Raw genomic sequence first — 18716 nt, 5'->3', positions numbered from 1 at the left:
CCCTAGGGCTCTGGTACCATGTCGAGGAGAAGAAAGAGGAGAAAAGAGTGTGTTGGAGTATGCTCCCCCTCACTTATGTATTTATATAAAAGAGAGAACATCACAATGACCACTATGCCCTTAGACATCTACATCACATACACAAAGATACATCTAAATCTATGCGGGCAAAGAACACCCATCAAGGATAATAAATTCGCATTCGTCGTTGGAGGATTTGACCTTAAATCTATGCGGGGAGAATGATATTAGGTCAAGATTGATTTGTTTGGACTCTTTTCTTGGCCGATAATCTCTCTGCTGGGTGAATAGGGCCCTTCACCACTAATCTGCAGGCCATGGATAAATCCATCAATCCAGCTTGCAACTACAGCTAGACCCACTGGCCCACTGATGATCCGTAAGGATCCATATGTTGGTTTGTGCGTGTTCGGCCAGGATTCAGCCCTTGTCTCAGCATGCTGGAATGAAACAACAGGTATCACTTCTCTCTCTCTCTCTCTCTCTCTCTCTCTCTCTCTCTCTCTCTCTCTCTCTCTCTCTCTCTCTCTAAAAAAAAACAAAACAAAACAAAATATTGATATCCAGGTAGCATCGTCCTTCCCTATTCCCCACAAAGGGGGTTACTTCCCGTGAAGCATCGACCAATGGCATATCAGCCACCTGGGGTACCTCTCGTTTTGAAAATCAAATTCCCCGCTATCCTATGCTGCCACACTATCGTGCACCGCCACCGTCTTCGGACTACACCTTCCACCTCGAGTTTGCCCTTCTCTCTTCTCTAGTAAGGAGATTCTAACCATCTTCTCTCACATTAGCAGAGACGGCTCATTTCCTCAATTCCTCCCGTAATCCCTTTCAGTACTGTCGGCTCCCCTTACTTCAGATTGCGGTGAAATAGTGCGCATGTTCCAAGACGAAACGCAGTTTAGGAATTAAAACACACTGTGACCTTCATCTTCTCTGGCGCTTCGATGGAGGTCATAATCAGGATCATGCTTACCGCACATTCTCAACCCGCCTTGCAAGATTTATCTGTCACTAAAACTTTGCCGATTTTACTTCCTTCGGTGTGGATATTCTCTTCGCACCAAGCATGAGGCAGAAGCCTGCTTACCTCCCACCAAGATGTTGTAACGTAGTCTGCAAATTTGACAAACCACAGTTCGAGTTCTGCAAAAGGAAGCAATATACAAAGAACACACGAATTTACATGGTTAGGCACAATGGCCTACATCCAAGGGTGAGATCACTTATTCAACTGTTAGAGAAAAGATAACAAGATTACAAATGGGATTAACACAATCCTATCAAACCATAACCCTTCTTATTCTCTTCCACGAATGTACATCTCTCTCAAAACCACCTTTCTCTAAACAAGAAAGATAACCCTTTTTTTCTACTAGCGGAAACCTAATGAGAGAAAAATTACACCCTCTCCTTTTCTTTCTATACAAGAGGAAAAACCAAACTAACACGATTCCGAGGGTTTCTTCAAATGAACCCAACCTCCTAAGCTAAAGTTTGAAAGAAAATATCTCATGCCTCATTCGACCAACCTGTCTCTCCTAAATAGAGAGTTACAAAAGTAAACAATTTCTCCTAAAAAGAAAGAGTAAAAAAACAATTAATATTGAAGTCTCAAAAGCAATAACTCTAAAAAGGAAACCAACCAAACTAAGGAACTACACATGGCATGAAATAACAACAAACTAGGAAGGTGCATATTGAGCAGATCTTCTAGCCGGTCCAGCAGGTCCACATCGGCGTTGATAAACCAGACCATAACGTGGGTCTGGGTCTGGATCCTTAGGGTCAAGGATGCTACCATTGCCTCCCCCTTCAAGGAAGAACCTTGTCCTCAAGGTTGAGGTGAGGAAATTGGTTCCTAAGGTCGTCATAATCAAGTCAAGTAGCGTCATCAGTAAGTAGACCTGCCCATTGTACTAGTGCCTTGTGATGACTCTCCCTCCTCGCTGATTCCAATAAAAGTTAAGAACAGCAATTGGCTCAAGCTGAAATTCTTCGTCAGAAGAAATAGGCGCAGGAAATCACTTAATGTAGGCACAGCGGCTTCGACATGTTTCTTTAACACTCATGTGAAACACCGGGTGTATACGTGAACCTTCTGTTAACTCCAACTGATAGGCTACCTTGCCAATGTGAGTAACGACCTTATAAGGCTAGTAATAACGCTGAAGCAACTTCTGATTAACACATCGACCCGTAGTAGACAAGTGGTAGGGCTGTAGCTTGAGGTATAGCATATCATCAACCTAAAACTCAAGCTCAATTCGGTGTTTATCATGTTCGGTGTTTATCATGTTGGACCTTCATGCGATTTTGAGCTATTGCTAAAGTATTCTTGAGGTCACGGAGTAACTCATCCCTCTCACATAAAGCCTTGTCGTCATGGTCAGCAGCATAGCGGACATACAGGCAATAAAACCCAATAGGACAGGTGGAGGACGCCCATATAACACCTCAAAAGGTGCCATATTCACCGTTGAATGATAAGATGTATTATAACAATATTCTGCCCAAGGAAGATATATCTCGTCCAATGTTTCGGTCGATCAGCAATGAAGCACCACATATATGTTTCTAAGCTCCGATTGAGGGACTCCATTTGGCCATCCGTTTAAAGATGGTAGGCGGAACTCATCTTCAATTGGATTCCCTATAACTAAAACACTCCTTTCAAAAGTTGCTGATAAATATGGGATCTCGGTCACTCACAATGGAGCATGACATGCCATGAAGGTTTGAAACATCATGAAAAAAACTGCAGCGACAACACGTGCAGTATTTGGATGACCGAGAGCACTAAAATTAGCATATTACGACAAACGATCAACAACCACCATAATCACCTCTTACCCGCTGACACCGGCAGTCCATCAATGAAATCCATCGATATGTACCCCCTAAACCCTATCCGGAATCTGTAGTGGTTGCAACAACCCAGTCGAATCCAACAGTTCTTTTTTTTTCTTTTTGAAAAACAACACATTCGGCAACAAAGCACTAAACATCGCCTTTGAGTCCCATCCAAAACAAGTTCTTAGAAATGCGCTTGTAAGTGAGAAGATATCACGTATGACAGCATGTGGGCAAAGAGTGAGACTCCAAAATCAAAACCCCGTGCAACGACGAGTCAAACGCTAACATCAATCGTCCTTTATAATATAAAAACCATTCCTTCATGTAAATGTGCGAAACCGACGACGGATCAAGCTGCAAGTGTTTTCTAATTTTTTTCAGTTCCTTATGATGGAGATTCTCCTACAAAGCTCATCTAAAATCAATAGGTGAGGCGAGGGGATCACTGTAAGCGCGGCTGCGTCGGGTAACCGTGATAAGGCATCATTAGCTATATTTTCTCGGCCAGCTCTGTAAATTATTTCATAGTCATAACCCATCAGCTTCGACACCCTTTTTTTTTTCTCCTGAGTAGTAATGAGTTGCCCAAGAAAAAAATTCATGCTCTTGTTCGTTGAATCTGCAATTTGGGACCTAGCAAATAGGGTCACCAACGTTGTACTGCAAGAATAACAGCGAGCATCTCCTTCTCGTATGTGGACAAGGCTAACAACCGTCCAAACCAAGGTTGCCAAGGCGGGAATCAAAAGCGGGATTCGATTCGGGATTCGAAAGCGGGAATCGAAGGCTTCTGGGATGGTTGGAAGCGGGAATCGTGGGTTTGCCAGAGAGTCGACGAAGATTCGCCAAGGATTCGTCGGGGATTCGTTGGGGATTTGTCAGGGAATCGCTGGGAGTCGCTGGGGAGTTGGGATTCGCTGGGGATTCGCAGGGAATCGCCTGGGAATCGGGGTTCCTATAAAGTGGGAATCGGGGTTTTTATAAATTGGGAATCAGGGTTCCCAAAATTGGGAATCGGGGTTCCCAAAATTGGGAATCGGGGTTCCGACGGAATCGATTCAGGATTCCCTAGAATCGGGGAATCGAATCGAATCACGATTCCGATTCGCGATTCGGGGAATCGCGAATCACCACCTTCAGGTACGAATCCTGCTTCCCTGGTCCAAACAAGACCTTGCTAAAGTAAGCTATAGGTCGAGACGCTTGCATTAGAATTACCCCAATGCCAACCCTTGACGCATCACTCGCTATCACAAACGATTTAGAGAAATCAAGAACCACCAAGATCGGTGTCCGAGCCCTTGCATCGCAAAGCTCATTGACACTTGCATTGACGCTTGCATTGCATCATCTGTCCACACAAACCCATCCTTTTTTCAATAGCGAGGTGAGAGGAACAGTGATTTTACCGTAGCTACAAATGAAACAACGGTAATCCCCAGTGAGGCCCAAAAATCCACGAAGCCCACGGGCATTTTTTGGAACCTACCAGTCAAGCATACTTTGGATCTTAGAGGGATCCGCAAACACTCCTCTCTATGAAACGATATGCCCCAAATACTCTATCCTCACAAATAAGCATTTTGATAAATTGGCATGGAACTGATTTTCCTTGAGCACCTGTAGAACCTCTCGTAAATAGCACGAGTGTTCTTCCAAGCTGTATTGTAGACCAAAAATAATTGCCTCAAAAATCTGTGAAATATCTTGTTCATGACTGCTTGAAAAGTAGACGGCGTATTCGTGAGGCCGTAGGGCATCAGCCGAAACTCACAGTGACTGCGTGCAAAAGGCCGTCTTGGGAATGTCGGATTCCTTGAGATGGATTTGATGGTATCCAGAACAGAGATCGAGCTTTGTGAAATAACAAGCACCATGAAATTCATCCAGTAACTCGTCTATCGCAGGAATTGGAAAACAGTCTTCGATGGTGATCTAATTGAGCGGTAGTCCACAAAGAAAACAGCATCTTGCTAGATTTTTCAGATCCTGCTTGTGGCCTTGCTGTCCGGCTGTTGCACGGGCATACTCTACTCTACTCCTATATCTTCACCCCGGATCGACACATCGCTGGATGTTGTTATCATGGACTGTTTTTGGACCTTCCCGGCTTCTCCACCTCTTTTCTTGGGCCTCTATACTCGAGATCTGAGGGTGAAGCATCTACTTTCCGGGTAAGATCTGAACACTAGTTTCTCTTTCAGTCCAGTAGACTTGATTTTGGTTCACAAACATCCCTTATCCGGTTACCTTTGGGCCCTAGTTTACATTTTATTGTTTATTCTCAATTTGTATTACAGCCATATTTATATGTATGGCTATCTTTGATGTGATCCGTTACTGTCATTGCATGTTTGAGATAGATTTTTAAGCTCATTGTGAATGATCTTCAAGACTAACTCAAAGCAAGCATCCTAATGTGATTTGATTATTTTTAAATGCTTGATCTAATTTTGTGGCTGGTTTAAATTATCTTAATTGAAAAATTGACTCATTAAGATACTAAGTTCTCCGGAATTACCCGCGGAACCTCCAGGTTTGCACCACGATGGATCACTTATGCTCATAGTGGATAAAGTTATTATCCGATCACCTTCAATAGAGATGATTAGCTGAAAACCACTATAGTCATGACCCAACCTGCCATCTATTCTTCAACCTTTTTTCCATTTGGGAAGTATGTCTTTCCAACTGCTATTTTTCATCGTTTGGTTTTAATTCCATACACTTCTCCCATGTAGATTTTCTTAAGTTTTATTCAAGGGTTTCTGAACAATTTTATTCTGTGTAAAGCAAGCAAAAAATAAGTGACAACAAGCATCAAATAAGACATCTAACTTCAATTTACATAACATGATCATAGTAAAGAGGGAAAACCCAACCATGGTTTTGAATCAGATGATTCAACTCAGTCCACTCACTCCGACAAGCACATTAAAGAAAGGGAGGAAAGATACCTCGTGAATTTATGGTTCAGAATAAGAATCATGCTAATATTCAGAATCCATGCATGATAACAAATCAAAGGGAATAAAACAATTAAGCTACCCTAAAAGCAAGAAAATATTGAAAATTACAGTCCATCGCAGAAATACTATATGTTACTAGTCACCTAGTGCCACAAGAAATTGATGATAACTTTCTCTATCAAGTTTCTGAAATTTGATGAAACTGCCTTGCTTTTGACATCCTTCCAAGACAAACCCACATCACATTCCTTCTTCCCACGCTCCCCTTCGAACACCTCACTCCAAGGGCTCATCCACTTAGACGAATAGCTAAAATCAGATAAATTACGCGCACAATCATTTTGATTGGACCCGTCCAAAGAGGCGATGAGAGAACCACCACTATCACCATGAATTTCCGACAGGTATTGGGGATAATAGGGTTCTGGTTCAACAAGGCTACTCCCTACTGGTTCAGACCCTTGATCATATGGGAAAAGATGGGTACTCCAATTTGAACCCTGATCATATGGGAAAAGATGGGAACTCCTATTTGAACTACCGAAACTGGCGTGAATCGAGTCCGTGTCCGAAATTGGATGAGAAATTGGATCAGACATGAATGTAGGAGGGTGCAAATGGAGCCAATTTTCGTGGGTCAATGGAAAATCATAAGGATCTTTGGGTTTTGGTTTGGGGAAAGATCGATCGAGGTGAAGGGTGGAGCAAAGGGAGACAAGGTGGATGATGATCCTTGACCAAAAGAACCAAAACCCGTCATTTTTGTTTCACAGAAATTAGGCAATTTATATCAGAAATAGAAATCCAAAGATACAAAGAGAGGGTATTTGGAAACAAAAGCCGACAAGATGAATAACACGATGATAAACAAAAATTACATATCAGAATAATCAGAAAGAGCTCAAATTTCATGCAATCAAAACAAAACCTAGATCAAATTACTCAGACTGTAGTACCCAAAAACTCTAACAGAATATGGAGCCCAAACCAATAGAGAAGGAGGCAGGGTTTTGGGAACTGGAAATTTTTTTGTTATTTTTATCTCCAAAGGGAATCTAAGGACGATGGAAACTACAAGGAAAATGGGGTTTTGACATTATTGCTTTTTCGCCTCCCTGCCTTTATTTTCTTTGGACGATGATAAATTCGCACCCCCTGTAGAATAATTTGCACCCCTTTAAAGGAGGTAAGTGGCAGACTTTAACGCTTTTTAACGTTTAAAGGGGTGCGAATATCCTACAGGAAGCGCGAATTTATCATTACCCTGTTCTTTTCTCTTTCTTTTTCTAAATTGAACCGCTAACTTGCACAGGTAACGTTAATCTGAACCGTTAATTGCTTATCATCGAGACGTTGGTGTTAACAATTTGAGATGAATTGGACTCTCTGGGGAAAACTCAACAAAGAGACTTTTACGCCCCTTCCACAGTTATTGGGCCCCACTTCTATATCTAATGATCCAAATGGAACAATAATTTTGGCCAAGTACCATTTAGAACACTTTGATGGAATGATCTTCTGCCAATGATCCTTCATTCCTTGTTTAGAGTTCGGCCAAGAAATCCCAAATCATTAATTTTTTTAGTCTTTTATCTTACTGTTATAGTCTAGTAATTTTCAAAACATACAGTACAGCCTACTCCATACGATGATCCAAACCGTCCATTTGTTGGGCCACAACATAAATAGGTTGTACCCCAGAAATCATTTCCATGGGATGATCTTAATCCTTCAATCTACAGAGAAATTGCAGATTGTGAAAAAACTATATAGGTCGTAGGGTTAGGATTATCATATGGAAATGATTTCTAGGGCATAACCTGTTTAAGTTGTGGCCCAACAAATGGACGGTTTGGATCATCCAATGGAGTGAGCCGGTACTTTCTGAAACATACCGGACTATTCAGCATTTCAGCCCCACACCATAAAAAACTTCTTTTTTACAATATTCTGCACGGCCGTCTTGATTTCATCTAGGGCTGGCAATTTCACCCGTGAAAACAGGGATCCGTATGCGGGGCGGGGGATTCCCCGATTTGAGCGGGGAGGGGACTGGGATTTTTAAAAATTCCCCGCAGTAGGGACAGGGATAGATTTCGCCCCGCCTCGCCCCATTCAATATCCAATAATTAATTTATTTTATTATTATTTTCAAGTGTTTTACTATTTTTTGAGAGAACTAGGAATATATTTCTTATAGGCTAGTGATATTAGCACTACCATATTTTGATAATATAAAATCAATCGTCCTTTATAATATAAAAACCATTCCTTCATGTAAATGTGTGGATCAAGCTGCAGGTGTTGTCTAATTTTTTTTGAGTTCCTTATGATGGAGATTTTCCTACAAAGCTCATCTAAAATCAATAGGCGAGGAGATGGGATCACTGTAAGCGTGGCTGTGTCGGGTAACCGTGATAAGGCATCATTAGCTATATTTTCTCGGCCTGCCCAATAAATTATTTCATAGTCATAACCCATCAACTTCGACACCCATTTTTTTTTCTCCGGAGTGGTAATGTGTTGCCCGAGAAAAAAATTCATACTCTTGTTCGTTGTATCTGAAATTTGTGACCTAGCAAATAGGGTCGCCAACGTTTTACTGCAAGAATAATAGCGAGCATCTCCTTCTCGTATGTGGACAAGGCTAACGATCGTCCAAAGAAAGCCTTGCTAAAGTAAGCCATAGGTCAAGGCGCTTGCATTAGAATTGCCCCAATGCTACCCTTGACGCATCACTCTCTATCACAAACGATTTAGAGAAATCAAGAAGCACCAAGATCGGTGTCCGAGCCCTTGCATCGCGAAGCTCATTGAACACTTGCATTGCATCATCTGTCCACACAAACCCATCCTTAATTAATAGCGAGGTGAGAGGAACAGTGATTTTACCGTAGCTACAAATGAAACGATGGTAATCCCCGGTGAGGCCCAAAAATCCACGAAGCTCACGGGCATTTTTCTGAACCGGCCAATCAAGCATACTTTGGATCTTAGAGGGATACGCAAACACTTCTCTCTATGAAACGATATGCCCCAAATACACTGTCCTTACTAATAAGCATTTTGATAATTTGGCATGGAACTGATTTTCCTTGAGCACCTGTAGAACCTCTCGTAAATAGCACGAGTGTTCTTCCAAGTTTCCATTGTAGACCAAAAATAACTGCCCCAAAAATCTATGAAATATCTCGTTCATGACTGCTTGAAAAGTAGACGGCGTATTCGTGAGGCCGAAGGGCATCAGCCAAAACTCATAGTGACAATCATGAGTGCAAAAGGCCGTCTTGGGAATGTCAGATTCCTTGACATGGATTTGATGGCATCCAGAACAGAGATCGAGCTTCGTGAAATAACAAGCACCATGAAATTCATCCAGTAACTCATCAATCGCAGGAATTGGAAAACAGTCTTCGATGGTGATCTAATTGAGCGGTAGTCCACAAAGAAAACAACATCTTGCTAGATTTTTCAGATCCTGCCTGTGGCCTTGCTGTCCGGCTGTTGCACGGGCATACTCTACTCTACTCCTATATTTTCACCCCAGATTGACACATCGCTTGATGTTGTTATCATGGACTATTTTCGGACCTTTCCGGCTTCTCCAACTCTTTTCTTGGGCCTCTATACTCGAGATCTGAGGGTGACGCATCTACTTTCCGGGTAAGATCAGAACACTAGTTTCTCTTTCAGTCCAGTAGATTTTATTTTGGTTCACAAACATCCCTTGTCCACCTACTTTTGAACCTACTTCACTCTTGAGTATACTTACCCTAGATAGGCGGTTACCTTTGGGCCCTAGGTTACATTTTATTGTTTATTCTCAATTTGTATTATAGCCATATATATATATATATATATATATATATATATATATATATATATATATATATATATATATATATATATATATATATATGTGTGTGGCTACCTTTGATGTGATCCGTTATTGTCATTGCATGTTTGAGATAGATTTTTAAGCTCATTGTGAATGATCTCAAAGACTAACTCAAAGCAAGCAAGCATCCTAAGTTCTCCGGAATTACCCGTGGAACCTCCACGATGGATCACTTATGTTCATAGTGGATAAAATTTATTATCCGATCACCTTCAATAGAGATGATTAGCTGAAAAACCACTATAGCCATGGCCCGACCTGCCATCTATTCTTCAACCTTTTCCATTTGGGATGTATGTCTTTCCAACTGATATTTTCCATCTTTTGGTTTTATTCCATATACTTCTCCCCTGTAGATATTCTTATGTTTTATTAAAGGGTTTCTGAACAATTTTATTCTGTGTAAAGCAAGCAAAAAATAAGTATCAACAAGCATCATATAAGACATCTACCTTCAGTTTACAAAACATGATCATAGTAAAGAAGGAAAACCCAACCCGACAAGCACATTAAAGAAAGGGGGAAAAGATACCTTGCAAATTTTTGGCTCAGAATAAGAATCATGCTAATATTCAGAATCCATGATAACAAAACAAAGGGGATAAAGCAATTAAGCTAACCTATAAGCATGAAAATATTGAAAATTGCAGTCCATAGCAGAAATACTATCAGTTATTAGTCGCCTAGGGCCATGAGAAATTGGCAATACCTTTCTCTATCAAGTTTCTGAAATTTGATGAAACTGCCTTGCCCTTGACATCCTTCCAAGACAAACCCACATCACCTTCCTTCTTCTTCCCATGCTCCCCTTCGAACGCCCCACTCCAAGGGCTCGTCCACTTGGACGACGAATAGCTAAAATCAGATAAACTCCGCGCACAATCATTTTGATTGGACCCGTCCAAAGAGGCGATGAGAGAACCACCACTATCACCGTGAATTTCCGACGGGTATTGGGGATAATATGGCTCTGATTCAACAAGGCTACTAGCTACTGATTTAGACCCTTGATCATATGGGAAAAGATGGGTACTCCAATTTGAACCCTGATCGTATGGGAAAAGATGGGTACTCCTATTTGAACTACCGTAACTGACGTGAATCGAGTCTGTCTCCGAAATTGGATCAGAAATGGATGTAGGAGGGTGCAAATGGAGCCAATTTTCGTGGGTCAATGGAAAATCATAAGGATCTTTTGGTTTTGGTTTGGGGAAAGATCGATCGACAGTGAAGGGTGGAGCTAAGGGAGACAAGGTGGATGATGATCCTTGACCAAAAGAACCATAACCCATCATTTTTGTTTCACAGAAATTGGGCAATTTATATCAGAAACAAAAATCCAGTTCTACAAAGGATGGTCTTGGAAAGAAAGGGTATTTGAAAATAAAAGAGCCCAAGATGATTAACAAGATGATAAACGAAAATTACATATCAGAATAATCAGAAAGAGCTCAAATTTCATGCAATCAAAAGCAAAACCTAGATTAAATTACTCAGACTGCAGTACCCAGAAAATCTTACAGAACATGGAGCCCAAACCAGTAGAGAAGGGGCGAGGGTTTTGGAACTGGAAAATTTGAAGCTATTTTGGGAATCTAAGAACGATGGAAACTACAAGGAAAATGGGGTTTTGACGTTATTGCTTTTTCGCCTCCCTGCCTTTACTTTCTTCGAGCGCTGATAAATTCGCTCCCACTGTAGGATAATTCGCACCCCTTGAAAGGAGGGTATGCGGCAGACTTTAAAGCTTTTTAACGTTTATAGGGGTGCGAGTATCCTACAGTGGATGCGAATTTATCATTATTCTTTTCTTTTCTCTTTTCTTTTTCTAAATTGAACCGCTAGCTTGCGCTAGTGTAAATCTGAACCGTTAATTGCTTATCATACAGACGTTGATGTTACCAATTTAAGATGAATTGGACTCACTAGGGAAAGAGACTTTTACGCCCCTTCCACAGTTATTGGGCCCCACTTCTACATCTGTTGATCCAAACGGCAACAACCATTGAGATTTGAGAACACTTTGTGGGGGGCCGAATAGTCCAGTGTGTTGATCCAAACCGTCCATTTGTTGAGCCAAACTTAAACAGGTTATGCCCTAGAAATCATTTCCATATGATAATCCTAACCCTATGATCTATAGTTTTTCATAATGTGCAATTCCTCTGTAGATTGAAGAGTTAATATCATCCCGTGGAAATTATTTTTCGGGTACAACCAAGGTTTTAAATTTTGGTTTCAGATTGAGTTTCGGTTCTCACCGAAACCGAAATTTCAGCCGAAATTTTGTTCAAAATCTATCGAAATCGATTTAGTTTATATTTTATCCGGTACAAAATTTCGTCAAAATTTCTAATATTAAATAATAATTTAAAAACATATATATTTTTTTGGAGATATCCCTTAAATGTCGGCCCAAAATTTTGGGGAAAACGAAATTTCGAAATTTCCATTGAAATTTGGTAACTTTCGATTTCACCCATTTTCGATTTCGCTCTCGACCGAAACCCGAATTTCGGTCGAAATTTAAAACCTTGGATATAACCTATTTACGTTGTGGCCAACAAATGGACGGTTTGGTCTGTTTGGATCATCCTTAGGCTGTACAGTACTTTTTGAAAAACACCACTATAACTGACATCTAGTAAGATAAAAGACAAGGAATTAAGAAAAAATTGCCTTTTATCATTAGTTACAGAGCAGTGATAAATCGACCCCAATATGTAGGGGTGGCAAATTTCGGTTCAGTAGAACCCAACTGATGATCAGTTCGGTTCGGTTTCGGTTCGAACCCTTGCCGAGCCGAAAATATACACTTGTTCAAAATTAATATTGGAAGCAATGGAAGAGAACCATTGGATCAAAAGGAAAAGAGGGGTTATGATCAATTCTACTCTAACCCTAGCTAGAATAATCAAGAAAGAAAGCTATTAAAAAAAACCGAAACCGAAATTCTTGAATCAATTCAATTTGGTTCGGTTTGGACATATATATGTTCAGTTCGGTTCGGTTTCGGTTTAGAGTGTAAGCATCATCGGTTCGCTGAACCGTTGCCACCCCTACGCATACATCTTAAATCGACACCCATATAGGGCAGTGTTTAGAGAGAGAGATATGGGGGTCGATTTTATGATTTGAGGGTGTTGATTTATCACTGCCCTAATTATAAAAGCGACTTTCTACAGAGTCATTCTCTTTTTAAGCCACATTTGATCAAAATTACATTTAATTTTGCATCCAATAATTGGTTTTGAAATCACAATCGGCTGTCTTAAACGAACATTTCCTTAGATATTACGAAGTTTGAATACTGCTAAGTCATCGAACAGAAGATTGGTTGGAATGACATCAGTAGGTTGAGATGATATTTCATTAATCTAGGATGATTACAAAGAACCTATAAGAAATCCCCTCATCAATGTGATATTCGACAATGAAAGAATTACCCTTAATCTTCAAATTGAGAGATTCTCGGTTAACGAAAATGGAACTCCAACGATGCCCGTAGAGCCACCACCCATGACTGTTCAAATATTTATATAGAAAAAACAGAGAAAGATATAAGGTAGGAGATGGTCATAATCAAATCAAGTTACCTAATCTAAGCTAACTACTAAATTTCTCACTAACCCAATCCAACAGATAACATTTTTCTAACAGGGATCATCTAATCAAACAGATAAGGCAGGGTAGTTTTGGTCACTGGATCAACAATACATTGATGCGTATGGTGAGGAGAGAGCATGAGCAAGAGGATAGAAAATCCTTGGATAATCAGTATTTGGGATTGGCTATCCTGTTTGCATAAGTTTATTATTGGCCCACCCAAATCCTGACATAGGGTGGGCCCACCATACAGTAGCTCCACTCAAACCCGCCCGTCTCAAACCGGGGTGAAGAACACCATATTAGATATTACACACCTAATGTTTTGATGGGTGGAGCCCACTATTCAAAAGCTATGTGTGTCATATAAAAAGGGTTATAATTAAAGACACTTAATTTCGTTATTAAGAAAAAAATTAAATATTTTAGTTACTGGATAAGAACGAAGGAATCCACACCAATAGGCTTTCCTCTTTGAGACACGTGTCTCTCTCTAGAAAGGACACGTGAAACCCAAAGCGGCACACAGAAACGCTACTGGACATGCTAATAAAAAAAAATTGATAGAATGGAAAGGAAGAAGACGAAAATAAAGCACGGCCGTTTGGGCTTTATATGCAGCTGAGACTGAGCTTATATACCATTCTTCTGTGTATTATCTTTCTGAATCCATTAGAGATTTGTGTTTTAGAGGAGGAGAAATGATTTTGGTGGCGATTGTGGCGGAGCTTTTGGAGGAGTACACGATGCTGTTGGCTAGGGTTTTAGAGGAGTTGTTTCGTGACGCGCCGTTCCCAAGACGCATGCGTTTTCTTATACTGAGAAATCTACGCTTCGCTTCGTCCCCTCGCCCGCTTCGAGGAACGGCCTAGATTGACCCCACTGTCAAATGGGTTTTCTTTTTTTTTTTTCTTCCGTATAGGTTTTTGTTTATATGTTTTTCTTCTTGGGTTTTAATGCGGTTTGAATGGTGTATATGAGCGTTTCCAATCTGTAAATTTGATAATATTAACTCTTTTTCCTTTGTCTTAATTATGCTCTGATTATCCTATAATCCAATGGAATTTGGAATGAAATTATACCTTATTTTAATTTTCGAGAGAAAGGGTTGGAATTTTTTCAAATCTCAACCCTCTTTGTTTTTGCACTTCTAAGTATAAAAAAGCTTAATTTAGAGTCTTTACATATTTTTTTTGTAGGGCATCTGAACAGCAAGAAGAAATTAGAGACAATGAGACTAATTTTTTGGGGGTTACGGTAAAATCATATTGGGGTTCTGTAATCTCTACTCAAAACAGTTTTCTCGTGTCTTTAGATTACTCTAGAATTTTCTCCATTACTTGTCATGTCCGGTGCAGTTGACATTTAGGGCTGCAACTTGGGTCGGGTGCCCCGAAAATAACATGGTCGGGTTTAGAAATCATGGATCTTGGGTAGGGTCGGGTTTTAAATTGGAAAACCTGACTCAATCTTGGGTTGCGCTGGGTTTAAAGAATGAAAACCTCATATGGGTGTTAAATATCTCTTTAGTAACGTAGCAAATTATTTTCCAATATATTGATACAATTGTTTTCATTGAGGTGATCATGTATGTTATGTTAAAATACAGTGTCTTTAAATTTACACACTTCATGACATAAATGTAGAGATTTTTGGTGTGAAGATTTGTTTTTATTTTTTCTACATTCTTTTAAATTACCCACTATTCTAAGCTAAAAAATTGAAAACCTGATTTACGAATCTCGGGTTTTCCTATAAAATTTAGACCCGACACAAGATAATTCCCGTGTAGGATAGGGTTTTGGAAAGCCCGACCGGAGTTGCACCCCAAGACTTTGAGATAAGGGTTCTAGAAAACTCACCTAGATAATTCCCGTGTAGGATAGGGTTTTGGAAAGCCCGACCGGAGTTGCACCCCAAGACTTTGAGATAAGGGTTCTAGAAAACTCACCTAAACACCATTTATATATTTGTTTATTATTTATTTTTGTTGGGATTTCTATGTAGATTTTAGGTGTTGGGTTAGATGTTTCCAATTTCTTTATTTTTTTCACATGGGAGCAAGAAGCCTTATGAATCATGATGTCTGAGGAAAAACACGGGATGTGAGACTTTTGGTTTTTAGGTTTGTCTTTGGATTGAGCGGATAAGAAAGAGTTTTAAGGGGTAGCTTTTGGTATTTTCAACCCCCGAACATCCGTACATTTGTTGGTTAATGGTCCTACTGAAATGTTAATCTCCATTGTTCAGCTATACATGTATACATGTACAGTTGGCATCGAACCATATCGTTGTTGATGCAGGTTGGCCCCGTCAATGTGGTCCATATGCTTGTGGACAGAAAGGCTTCTTTATGGAGAGACCTCATTGTACCACTTCAAATGGTAGGCCCCAACTTTGATTCAAATACAACCGTCCATTTGATAGCATTGCGTAGGAGTTGGAGCTTTGACGGTCCAAAATTACAATAATAATCTGATCAGAACAGCCAATAATGTGTATTTTCTTTTTGTTGAATGTGAGCAGTTGCTCTGTATGTAGTTTTTTACTCTCAGTGCTCGACAACGTAATATGAAGAACAATGGATGTTAGGATAGGGGAGATTTGGTGAGATTTATGTATTATGGGAGGTCTAAATCAATGCCTTTAAAGTGGAAAGTTCATATCAATCAAAGGTGGGTCATAGAAAAAGGGAGGGAAATCACTGTCAATGGATGTGGATGATTCTAATTGTCTGATCAGATGACTTATGCTATAGGACTGTAGATGGATCCACCTATATGGTGCTCTTTCCCTAGGGGTGTCAATCGATCCACTTATGTCTTGGTCATGAACCATGAAGAATCCTCATCCATTAGATCTTTTTCAAGAGAGCTATTGGGATCTACTTTTTGAGTTTAGGACATGATCAATTTTGAATTGGGCCATATATCTACGTAGTTAATTAAGGCTTAAGGCTGGGGAGAAGAAGACCTACTACTACTACTACTGCTGTGAGAGAGAGAGTAGGCCATATATCTACGTAGTTAACAATGAATGCAACTCTTCCTACCTTAGAAACAAACTTCCCCAAATAATGTTTGGGAGAACTCCCCCTAATAGCGCCCGAGTAGATTATGAAGTACTGTGTGTTGTTTGGAAACTTATCAAGAAGTGGGTTCCATCTATTCTAAGGTCACACCAGGGACATATATGTGTAATCAAGAGAGTAGGCCTTGGGAAATATCAGGAGGCAGCCCACATGGTCCTGTTCCTAAATGACATAGCTTTTGTTAGGGGTGCAATTCGGGTCGGTTCGGGTTGAGCTTTTGCTAAAAAAAAATGAATTGAAATCAACATGGTCCTGGCCCAATTTTATTGTAAAAGCTCAATCCGAATTCCCAAGCATCAACCCGAGTTGTAGCCCTAGCTTTTGTTGGCGGAACCCTAAACAATTGATCAAGCGCCTAGTCGTTAGAATAGCTTTTGTTGTCGGACTTGTGGTCGCCGGTCAGACCAACAGATCTGATCACATAGACATGGTACCATCGGGGGGTCGAAATAGGCTGATATAAACGAGCCTAACAGTCACATATTTAGCATGGGCGATGATGATAAATTCACACCCCTGTAGGATGATTTGCACCCCTTTCACATTAAAAAGTGTTAAAAGTCTGCCACATATCCTCCTTTGAAGGGGCGCGAATTATCCCACGGGGGTGTGAATTTATCATTGCCCTTTAGCATTATCCTAGTTAGACTAGATAGATAGGATGGTCCAGCTACGGCTTATCCATGATGGGCCCACCAAATCTCAACTTGATGGGTTAAAAGGTGGGTGGCACTATGGACGAGCCACGACCAAATCTCAACTTGATTGCGTAATCCTAGCCATCTATCTCTTAGACATTTGCCTGCTAAAAGTAGATCGTTAATTGTTCTCGTTGGAAAGTTGCCTAGTTTCCCGGGCACAGTTTCCTTCCGTGGGAAGCAAAAATTAGAAATAGTTTTTTAGGTTTTACTAAAGAGTAATGCTATGGAGACCAAGAGTACTACGGAGAAGTGGAACGAACAACAAACATCGAACTTCGAAGTAACCTAAGCCCACCCTTAGGAACAGGAAAATCTACAAAAAGTAGGCTCTCCATTGGTCGTACGCTCGATCTCCACATCATGTTTCTTAGTAAAAACTCTCTTCTCACACAAGAGTGTGTGGCGGCAAGAGAGACTTAGGCGTGAGGTAGAGAAAGAGACATAAGGGGTTTTACTTCTCAGAGTTTTTCTCTTGGGTTTTCTTTCGAGTTTTCTCGGGTTACTCTCTTGTACGATCTTGGGTGAGAGGATAAGGAAAGATTTGCGGGTTTGGGTTAATCCTTTGTAATCCATGTATATTGTTTTTCTCGTAATGAAAGATCGTGTTCTCGCTCGTGGATGTAGGCTTCTTGTCCGAACCATGTAAAATCTCGGTGTTCATCTTGTGGGTTTTTTTTTTCTTATTTGACTTTTCCCTTAATTTGTGCACGGTTAGATCGGATATGCCCAGTGGATTTTCTCAACAACTTGTATTAGAACCATGGTTCGAGCGATTGACTCCGGATGAAGTTGTCATAGGTGTTGTGATTGGATCACGGTTACAGTGATCGTCAAAGGATAGAAAGATTATCTAAGAGATTATCGCTCGAGGTGGAGCCCTACAATGAGAAGTGCAGGGTGTCTGAAATGACGGTAAAATCAACATCTATCTAGTTCAACATTGACGAGTTTGACAGAAAGGGCAGTTTCACCCTATGGCAGATGAGGGTGAAGGGCATACTTGTTTAACAAGGCCTCGCTAAAGTGTTGAAAGAGGGATGAAAAGGCGGAGAAGATGACGGATGCTAAGTGGAAAGACATTGAGTCGAAGGCGGTCAGCACGATTCAATTATGTTTTACAGATTATGCTATGCAAGAAGAAGAGGAAACACCTAAATTATGGTAGAAGCCAGAAAAACTTTACATGTCAAAAAGCTTGGCCAACTGATTGTATTTGAAGCGGCATTTTTTCGGCCTAAAGATGGATGAAGGATGGAATCTTTTAGAACACATTACTGTGTTCAACGGGTTTGTTGATCAACTCCGCAAGGTTAATGAAAAGTTGAAGGAAGAAGATAAGACCCTTTTGCCTCTTACTTCGCTTCTTGATTTGAATGGCAACTTGATGACGATTTTATTATATGATAGGATATGGTGACGTTAGAGGAAATCATGGCGTCGCTCTTTTTGAATGAGATGTGGAAGAAACATGTTCTCTATGTAAGTCAAGAGCATTGATTGGTTGTTCATGGTGGGAATGAAAGAGGAAGGTCGTCTGACGGGGGATCAAGAAAAGACAAGTCAAGATT

The 18716-nt window shown here is 40.4% G+C and overlaps 2 protein-coding genes across 2 annotated transcripts in view; one reads left to right on the top strand and one right to left on the bottom strand.

Moving 5' to 3' along the window:
* LOC143887955 (uncharacterized) overlaps positions 1-11367 on the bottom strand; it is a 37722-nt gene extending 26355 nt beyond the window's left edge. Inside the window, exon 1 of the mRNA XM_077392206.1 lies at positions 10460-11367. Within this exon, the coding sequence (XP_077248321.1) occupies positions 10460-11045 (586 nt within the window). The 5' untranslated portion in view covers positions 11046-11367. The remainder of the gene's footprint in view (positions 1-10459) is intronic.
* A 2541-nt stretch (positions 11368-13908) lies between these two features.
* LOC143887248 (uncharacterized) lies at positions 13909-14388 on the top strand. The gene has a single exon (XM_077391364.1). It carries the CDS (start codon positions 14058-14060, stop codon positions 14226-14228), a length of 171 nt encoding a protein of 56 aa, XP_077247479.1. The 5' UTR covers positions 13909-14057; the 3' UTR covers positions 14229-14388.
* The last annotated feature ends 4328 nt before the right edge of the window (positions 14389-18716 follow it).

Source organism: Tasmannia lanceolata, unplaced genomic scaffold (assembly GCF_043159265.1).
Source record: "Tasmannia lanceolata isolate RefF3 unplaced genomic scaffold, GAP_Taslan_0.1 ptg000012l, whole genome shotgun sequence".
Lineage (NCBI taxonomy): Eukaryota > Viridiplantae > Streptophyta > Magnoliopsida > Canellales > Winteraceae > Tasmannia > Tasmannia lanceolata.
The sequence above is the reverse complement of the archived record's forward strand: the minus strand, read 5'-3'. Positions and strand labels throughout refer to the sequence as shown.

Coding starts and splice junctions, on each gene's coding strand:
- LOC143887248 (XM_077391364.1), top strand. CDS start 14,058: ATGATTTTGGTGGCGATTGTGGCGGAGCTTTTGGAGGAGTACACGATG.